A 10200-nucleotide genomic window follows, 5' to 3' on the forward strand; every position below is an offset into this window, starting at 1 on the left:
TTAACAAAGCTTTACATATATTAATCCAAAATTCATAGTAATACATATTTGAAAGCGCAACAAATTTTGTGTCAGTTGCACTAAATCCATGGCTGTAAATCTTATTGAAGGCCTCCAAGAATACTGGGAAAAGCCAATAGCAAACAAGCTCCAACAGCATTTCGTCCAATAGAAGGCCTAACTTCACCTCACAAAAAAAAAAACAGCATACCAAAATACGCATTAGCATCAAAAAAGAGAAAAACAAAATTATTCTCATGGATGTTACACAAGTGCATACGAATGCCATTCCCATTTATCATTATTATTACATCTTTTTATGATTAAGATATATCAGAACATTATATAATGTTGATGCAATTGCATATATCCAATCAACTTGCTAATTTGTAGAGGAGTCTGAGGGAAAACAAGGGTGAATAGTTCGTAGAGGAGTCTATACGAATATGTTTCTATTAGAAGGGTTGGGAATATAAGCCTACTCGAACACATTTTATAGCAAAGTATAATGTAATTTTTTAATGCAATTCCTTAATGCTGGTAATGTTGTAACATAATGATTGCAACAGTGCAACTGCTTGATATAACAATTCGTAATACAATTATTGCAACTCCTCGTTGCCGCTAATGTCCTCCAAGATAAAGTTACACTAGATCCAGGTTTTCACAATACATCTCAAATTTCAACAGTAAGTATGAAACTTATATGGAAGGCAACATTAACAAATGACCAATTTTTATCAATGAAGGGGAAAAAAAATATTCCGCAGTCACAGCATATGGAAACAATACTTATGGTGTTAACGTGTAGAAATATAAGGTCAGTGAGGCAAAAATCATTATTTACAGCATATATTGTTAACCTGCAAAATACCCCAAATAATGCAGATCACAAAACCTAGGACTGCCGCTATTCCTGTTGCAATCTGTTAAAATAGAGTTGATAGAATCTTATCTTTCAGATTGCTCTATTTTTTGATAATTTAGAATACATTCAAACAAACAGGTTGTACCAGATAGTCAAAAGCATCCTTCTACTGTTTTGATGCACAAGCGGACTGCTAGGTGTCAATGTGTTGGACTATAGTTGAAACGGTTTCTAACAACAAGTCCCTTTTTCAGATTGATCTCATACCAATAAGAAACAAGAACTGTTATTCAACTTCCTCCAAATTTACTACAGAAATGTTCAAATATTAGAATTCGGAACTAACCACTTTATATGTTGAATCAGAAGATTTAATTGTTTTATCAGGCAGCAATTTTCCATCATTCACCACCCCCGAGTTCCACTCATGTTTCATATCCACTGTGACTTCCAAGAGCAGTTCTCATTTAATTTTTATTGAGTCTATTGTTAATAAGCTGCTTTAAGTACTGGAAACATGGAGGATATGCAAGTTAAACCAAACACTTTTTTCTAAAACACAAAAAGACAAACTACAACTTCAACTTTACCTTATTCCAGTATATGCGTACTGGCATCACATACCTAATAATCCAAAAACACAGCAAACCTGGAAGCACTATCAGGAAGCAGTAATTGTTGTCCAAGACTGTCATCCGACAATGGAACGTCTCTTGTAGCTTTAATCTAATCCCAAGGATTTGCCAAATATAAACATGTAGCAATTTAGATATCTGCTCATGTATATAGAAATATATGATAAACCATCACAATGTTTAAAATTTAAACAATGGAAAACATCAGAGAAGATTAAGGCCAGAGAACAAATTTTTTTTTTTTTGACAGAACCACAGAACAAAAATTGAAACTGCTTAATATGTATGTCTTTTGATAGGAATGACGTCATATGACTTCAGCATAACAAAATACTGATAAGCCTTAGACCAGCATAACAGAACTAAAATTGAAAGTGCCAAAACTCTTTATTCAACATCATCGTAATTCAAGTCTGTTAGTCTGTTAAATGTATGCTTTGTGGGAACATCATCGTAACTCAAGTCTGTTAGTCTGTTAAATGTATGCTTCGTGGGATGACAGTAATTACTCTTTTTCTTATTTTTGTCCGACCAATTCATTTGCTCCTATATAAATGACCATTTGACTCAACTCATGTGTTTTGTCCTACAAAGATTTAACGGTAGAGGCCTCAAATCCAAGTGCATTAAAGTAATATTCATTAAAAGATATGTCGGGGTCACAAGATTCTATTAATATATAAAGATACTGATTATTCCTCAATTAATATTTATAAATTTACAATTTAATTGGAATTATATTCGTTATGGGCCCAGCTAGATTTATTTCTATATATTTAATTTTTAGGTAGGTGGTTGTTTGGTGGTTGTTTTGTATCAGCCAGACAAGCAAAAGGGGAAGGAAGTAACACATATATATTTTTTGATATGTGACAATTTTAGTTATAACTTTGAACATAATGAGAAGCACTAAAATATGATTAATTTTATCAAGACTTAACTATGTCAATTCGATGACCCACCAGAAAAATTACCAAGCAATTTGTGTTCAAGCTGTATTGGGTGTCGCTCATAGCAGGGATATCATTGTGCAACACCCCGTTTAAAATATATATAATATCTAATTAAATATCTTCCTCCGCTCGTCAGGACTGGAGGCAGGAATCTGGTTATATTCTGCTTTTGGTAGATATGCAAGTCCAACATGAATTTTTTGTGGGTATTGAGGGCTTTAGTTTTTAATATAGGTATTTTTAAGCACTTTTATTGAGGATGGGGTTCGGGGGATTCACCCAATATATTATATTCAATAGGATTCATCTAGTTTTGACATATTTATCCTTACTTTATTAATCAATTTACCTAATCTAACTATTTAAAATCAAACAAAGTAGCCCAGTAGGTTCATTCATGGAAAATCAAAATAGTAGCTACCAGATGGAACAGACACAGACAGTACACAGATACTTCATTCATGCACCAATACATAGATAACAATCTGTTTGTGAGATCCATAAGTTGATCTATTCAAAACAAAACCAAAAATTGTGAAATTTAATAAACACACGAACCATAAAAGTTATCAGCATCTTATAAAAGGATTTCTATCTTGGAATTATTTTAAACTATAGTATAGAAATCCATTAACAAGCTTGAAGAACAATGCCAACTGCATAACTAGAAAAGCGACAACAACAATTGCTAAATGTTCAAATGGCTCAAAAATTAATTAGACCACCACATGGCACATGCACAAAAGACTTCATTGACATTGTATATTTAATGTAGCAACAAAAAGGTTGAATCATTTTGATAAATGTATATAGCAAAAATGACAAAATAGAAATAAAGCATTGCAAATATAAAAAAAAAAATAACAAAGTTACCCAGCTGTAGTTATATTCTCTCTTAAACTATTAGTCGATACCTATAATTTGAATTGTTAAGAATTATGCATTACACATGCCAGATGAGACACGAAACCACACAGACAGGCCTAAGCTCTGCAAAATAAGATATATAATAGCTTCAGGTATATTTCTATCCAGAAACATATATATATGCTCCATTTTCTTAAAAAGATTTGAATGGAACCTTGTATACGAAATTAAAGGTGGATATCAACCTAAATAGCAAGACATAGGCACATTGTCTCAGAAATTTTTTTGAAAACAAAAAAAAGTCCCAATGTGAAAAATCAGTCAAACAGGTTTAAAGTTTAAACTAACACTCTCAGTCTGGAAGTAAGCATAATCCTCATATGAGAGCAATCTGAAACAAAAAGAGTAGCTAAAACATCCCGATAAAACAGAGAAACACGGAAGGGTGTATCACCTATTGCTAATTGTATAATAACTGAAGCTTTGATCTAAGCTAGTACACCATACAACATGCAACAGCAGATAAGCTCCATCTAAGCCTTCTTCCTTCTCCTTTTACCAGCTTTCTTCGGCTTGATTCCCTCTTGGCCGGAAGAACGATCTTTTATAATTCTATGACATTTAAGTAGGCAAGTATCATTAATTCTTCTTATTTCTACTACTTAATTGTTGAGAAGAAATCAGCATAATATGTCAGAGTACCACGGCTAATTAATACAAAAATTACAACTTACTTCTGTCTCTTTGCATGCAGCTTGATGCTTGTAACCATGTCCATAGTCCTCTGAAGGTGCTCCGCTGTTCGTGAGTGCAAGTCAAGGCCCTCCAAACCATCACAATTAACTTTGCAAATCCGGCACCGTACCGTACTCTTAGGCATTCTATGTCTGAAACTATCACTGGACTCCACGTTCCCCTGAGCATTCCCAAAAAACAAAAGAATGGTCAACATGTTATTAAAAAGAACCGTGAACTAGTACACACTCAAATTAATTCTTCATGAAAAATCAAATCAGACCAGAGCTTCCCAATAGGATAAACACGCACTTAAACACATATATTTGCACAACAAAGCATCACTTACTTCATAAAAACCACCAGGGCGTGGAATTTTATCATGATAAAAGCTGCTCCTAAATCCAGGCTCACCAAGACGTAAATTTCCTAAATATGATTGTGCATAAGGGAAACCCCCATTTCCATTCAATTCCACCATATGAGGATCCGGAAATGTTCCAAAGCCTTTTACAGCAGAAATATGACTTGGTACATCTCTAGGACCAAAAAGTTCACCCACACGCATATGATTGGGGATAAAATCTTGACCAGCCATATCACCACTCTTAAAATGATCATTAAAGTGTCTGCCAATTGGGTCTGAAGATATGTGAAAAGATCTTGGCCCTTCAGGAAATGCATTGGGGCCCCAGCCATTTACATTATCAAGACCAGGCTGATTGTGTGGCCCCCCTGATTGGCCTCCAAATCCATGGGATGGAATGCCGTAGAATTCTCTTCGTGGACTTCTAGGTGGCAAATGATCCACACCAAATCCAGGCCCTGAGCCATGAAATTCTGGCGGAGCATTAGAAGTATATGGGGGCAAGAACTTTGAACGAAACTCAGAAATATGTTCATGAGGATAATCACCTGCTTCTGACGAGCCATTCCCAATATTTGCAGGCTTAGGGAACTGTTTCAGTGCTTGCTCATACTCGCCCTGACCATTACGTCCAGCTGGCCCAGTTCTAAATTGATTCATGTGATCATCATTAACATTTTTAACATGCAGCCCAAGTGCAGCTCCATGTACGCGATTTTCATTTGCTAAAGTCTCCTCGTGTAGACCCCTATTAAAGGATCCTGATACATTGGGGTCTGGATATCTACCCTCTAAGTGACGAAGCCTCGGATTCTGCAGAGGACCAGCATTATTGGAGCCATGTAGTGGTCCTGTTGGTTCAGCTTTATTAGTTCTGGAAAACAGCGGCTGAGAAGAAGAGTTATTCTGATAATATTGCCCCCTTTGAACACCTTGTAAGCTTTCATGTGTGTGAGAAGAACTAGACTGACGGAAATGTTCAATTGGATGAAGTGGACCCGACAGTCCAGGTCCCTGAAGATTTAAGTGAGCAGGTCCTTGACCAGGTAGTGCATTAGGTGGAGCCCCAATATAAGAACCCGACTGTGAATGTGAAGAAATAGCAAGTCTTTGTTGTTGAGATGAAAGTCCATAGGGCCCTGAAGGCATCTGATATCTGCCTTGATCGGTTAGTGGAGTTGGGTTAGAGGACTTCGGGCGACCCTTGTCATGGAACCCAGAGTATTGAGTCATGGCAGGGCCTTGTTGAGAGACTTGGCCGTGACTCAATTTGTTTTCATGTGCCAACACATTTGAATTATCTTTCTTATGTCCCACATAAGTTTCCCTTTGTCGCGAAGTAGAATCCTTTACAGCAAAAACACTGCCATGCATCTCATTAGGTGTTGCAGCTTTTTCCTTAACAGTTTTCTCCATTAATGGCTCAGACGAGCCTGATTTCAATGCATCAACCACAGCTTCTGCAACTTGGCTCTGATTTCCTTTATTTTCACCTACAATTCTGATATTATGTTCCACATCCCCACTTTTTCCTCTAATTTCTGAGTCAAACGCTTTAATCCTAACAGAATCCTCTCCAGGAAAACTAACATCGTTTCCAGCAGTCTTGTTTAAAGTTGATCCAACTTGTGCTGCAGCACTTCCTCCACCCAGTTTATGCGTAATTTCACGATCAGACTGAGAAAACTGCAGCCCACTAGCTACTTGCTGTTGCTGCTCAGATGGTTGAACTGAACTCAACGGCAATGGTCGGGAGTGAGGAGCACATTGAGGGAAGGGGTGAGATGTTGCTGTTTGATTTGGCACGGCAGGTCTACTGCCAGAGGGTGGAGGTTGCTGTGGTGCCATGCCATGTGCTTGCACACTGCCATGTGATGGTGGCGGAGGACGGGCATTCTGTTGCGACTGAATTGGACCCTGGGGCTGCATAGGCTTGAGAGCAGAAGGAACTGAAATAGATGCCTGCGACAGAGTAGACTGCTGCCCATGTTGTTGAATGGGTTGTCCTCCAGGAGCCGCAGGACGCTGGTGACCAATGTACCCCTGCAGAAGATGTTGAGGATGATGGACAGGAGGGAAACCCTGGGTTTGGCTTTGACTCTGCTCCTGGCTTGGCAGTGAAGCATTAGTCTGGGGAGGTCGTATATGTGGAGATTGTTGAGGGAACTGAGCAGATGGAGGCAAAGGCCCACTGGAAGGTTGCATAGGCATGGAATAATGTTGTTGAGAGGCCTGCAGCATTTGATAGTTAGGTTGAACTAGGGGATGTGACTGATAACCTGGTAAGACACCGGGAGCAGGTTGCTGACTTGGAGGATTGTTCGGCTGCAGTGGGTGAGGATAATGATGACTTTTGGACTGAGATTGTAAAACTGGTTGGGGCTGTGACTGCAGCTGCACCAGATTCCCTTGATACGGTGGCTGTTGATAAGGCACTTGAAGATTCGTTTGTGCAGGAGGCTGCAAAGAATTGGGTATCATATGAGGTTGTGCTTGGTGGGGAGGCTGTTGCGGAAGGATTTGACTCTGGGCAGCTGTTTGAGTGTCAACTTGGATATGAGATTGTTGTTTTGGGTTGACTTGATTCTGCACAAAGGAATGTGCTTGAGGCTGTCCTTGGGGTTGTCGCTGAGTCTGTGCTGGCCCTTGCCCTTGAACCTGAGGCAATGGTTGATGATGACCCTGCATTCCAGTCAGGGGCTGAGGATAGACCTGAGGTTGTCCTGCATATGGTGCCTGCTGGTGCACCGGTTGTGCAGGTTGCTGATATGGGTAGTAGTACTGCTGGTATGGAACACATCCAGGATATTGCTGATAGTACTGTTGATATTGTTGCCACTGCTCTGCAGTCATCCCAGCACTAGAAGCGATTGCTTGGACATAAGGATTTGCTTCTTGTGTGGTTGGAGGGGCCATAGTGATCTGCGGTACCGCTGCCTGTGAGGTGTGGGCTACGGGTTGAGAACTTGCCTGGCCGGAGTTTGCAGTATTAACTGCAACAGCAGTAGCAGCATCTTTCGAATTTTGTGCGGTCTGCTGCAAATGTGATTTTGCACCCTGCAATTGTTGAATGAATAAATTGTCATAAACAATTTCGAGCAAATCGAAGACTTAATTAAAATTTGCACATCACTCAATTATTTGCACACTTACTGCACAAATTTGTGCATGGTTCTGTACTTGGCGATGCAAAAGTAGCATCCCACATCTGTTGCACACGACAGGGGAATATCCAAAGGCGCAGTCAGAACGATGAGAAGTGCACTCAGACAAGGTTCCCTGCCACGAACATCCACTCCTGTGAAACAGACAATGCACAGGAGTTTTGCCTATCCGTTCTGCCAGTGCTTTGTCTGATTCGACAAGTGGCTGCAATAAAAAGATCATTGAGCATATTAAGAAAGTTAAAATCACAAATTTTCACTTATAAACACAAAAATATGGCAAGTTCTAACCTTAGAATCCTTATCAGTCACCAGGTATCCATCATAGGGGCAGGCCTTTGTAGTTCCAACAACATATGTTAGACAAGGTTTGCAGAATAAATGAGTACACTGTGACTGGAGCGCCTCAGTTGGGTAAACAAGTGTGCGACAAACTGCACAAAAGTACTCGCCCGCTAGAGATTGTATGTTGACAATGCAATCATTGTCAAAACCCATAGTTGCTCAGAAATCTTGCACCGAATCCTGGAGTACAGCAAAAACTACAATCATTTATTATCTTAAAAATTTAGATCGACTAATACTCATTATGCATTTCAGCATTTAATATGGCAAATCAAGATGGAGTTTTTTAAGAAACACATAATTGCAACTCATACTACACTTTGCCCTGATGGCCAACACAGATGAGGAAATTAAATGCTACAACTACAGCATATCATTATGATATACTAACTTCGACCAATCTGGCCTTCATCAAATAGCAAAAAAAATCTTGATCAGTCCATCAGCACAAACTATACACCACTACTATATGAGACAAAAAGGAACATATATATCAAAATAACACAATTCACCTGAAAAAAGGAATTGATATTCTGGATTCAGTTCTTCATTTAATTTTTGGCATTAGGGCGGAAAAAAAAAAACCACAAATGGAAAAGTTGGCCGAAAAATCACAAATTCGTGCATATACGAAATAGGAAACCCTAATTTTAATAGGTCCCACATGTACACATTTGAGAGAGGCTTTTGTATAAGATGTGATTATTTTGAAGCAGTCTCTCAGCTCTCAAATGTGTGCCAAGAATGGTAAAAAGGGTTAACATACCAATTGGATTACTTAAATACACAGGCATTAAAAAAAGAGCACAAACACAACAAAAACAAACATATAGCAACACAGCAGAAAATTCATACAATAGAATTCTGAACCCCTTAACAAACACAGCAAAAGAAGGATCATTATGGATATAACAGCACATAAAATCAAAGAAGGAAACACATAAATTTTGTAAAGATAATAATTTTCCATCAAGCCCTTGACACACAGACATCAAAACAAAAAACTGGCACAAAAAGAATACCCAGATAAATTTTAATTCCCAACTTCTTAACAATTACTGTAAAACCACATCAAAACAAAGAAAGAAACACATAAAATGTACACAGATAAGAATTTTCTATAACACAAGTATACAAAACTCGAATCAATGTAACAACACATGATCATCTATATCTAACATCAAAAGATGATATAAAATGTATGTATCAAAAACCCAAACACTAGAACACCAAGAACTCACACTTACATGTATAGATATGATAAAAAGGGTTAAACTTACCAATTGGATTACTTACTACACAGGCATCAAAAAAATGAACACAAAAACTGCAAAAAATTACCCAGATAAAATAAAATTCCGAACCCCTTAACAAACACTGCAAAAAGAACATCAGCATGGATTTAACAACACATAAAATTACAAAACAAAACACATAAAATGTATGAAGATAATAATTTTCCATCAAACCCTTGACTGACACAGGCACAAAAAGAAATGAACACATAAAATTAAAGAAAGAAACACATAGAAATTTAAGAAGATACGAATTTTCGATCAAACCCTTGACAAACACAGCTAAAACACATAAAATCAAAGAAAGAAACGGATGAAATGTACAAAAATAAGAATTCTCTATCGAGACACAAGTATACAAAACTCAAATCGATGTAACAGCATCAGATCATCTACATCTAACACCAAGAAATGATATAAAAATGTATGTATCAAAAACCCAAACATTAAAACACCAAGAACACACACGTATATGGATAGATATGAATGAAGAACAAGTACCGAGACTGAGCAGAAGATGAATCCGAACGTAAGACCTGGAATGTTGAGCCAATCAGATTTGAAGACAGAAGTTTCCAGAGAGATGGTGAGTTTTGTCTGAAGCGAATTATAAGCAGGCGCTGATACTATATAGCTGCTACTGCACTCGGCCGCTAAAAAAAAAACTCTTATGAATTCATCCTGGGTTCCGGCTTCATACATTTTTCGATTATTTTTTTATAAAATACGGTATCTTTGTCCTGTCCCTCTCATTTCTTTACGTTATTATAAATAGTAGTAAATTTTTTCCATCATTACACTCACTATCTTCCCCACTATCTCATATTTAACAATAGAAATTATTATTACACCCACTACTTTCTTCAACTATCTCAAATCTATTATTAAATATTGATAGGTCCCACCACTTTACCCACTTTTCATCTTAACTTTACTCATTTTTCATAAATTGTCTTGGTCTCCGTGTCCCC

The 10200-nt window shown here is 37.7% G+C and overlaps 1 protein-coding gene across 5 annotated transcripts; it reads right to left on the bottom strand.

The window, feature by feature from the left end:
* Positions 1–9911, bottom strand: LOC108197876 (uncharacterized). 5 transcript variants are annotated; one of them, XM_064083156.1, is made up of 8 exons: positions 9731–9911; positions 7881–8114; positions 7579–7794; positions 4974–7482; positions 4408–4883; positions 4058–4239; positions 3778–3935; positions 1–1594 (listed from the first exon to the last, which is right to left on the bottom strand). In XM_064083156.1, exons 2-7 carry the CDS (start codon positions 8085–8087, stop codon positions 3857–3859), a joined length of 3669 nt encoding a protein of 1222 aa, XP_063939226.1. In that variant the 5' UTR covers positions 8088–8114; positions 9731–9911; the 3' UTR covers positions 1–1594; positions 3778–3856. The 5 variants fall into 5 exon arrangements, with proteins under 5 accessions (XP_063939226.1, XP_063939225.1, XP_063939224.1 ...); XM_064083155.1 differs by having other exon boundaries at positions 4408–4898; XM_064083154.1 differs by having other exon boundaries at positions 1–1377; positions 1459–1594; positions 4408–7482; positions 9731–9910.
* Positions 9912–10200: the final 289 nt, after the last annotated feature.

Source organism: Daucus carota, chromosome 8 (genome assembly GCF_001625215.2).
Source record: "Daucus carota subsp. sativus chromosome 8, DH1 v3.0, whole genome shotgun sequence".
In the NCBI taxonomy this organism is placed as follows: domain Eukaryota; kingdom Viridiplantae; phylum Streptophyta; class Magnoliopsida; order Apiales; family Apiaceae; genus Daucus; species Daucus carota.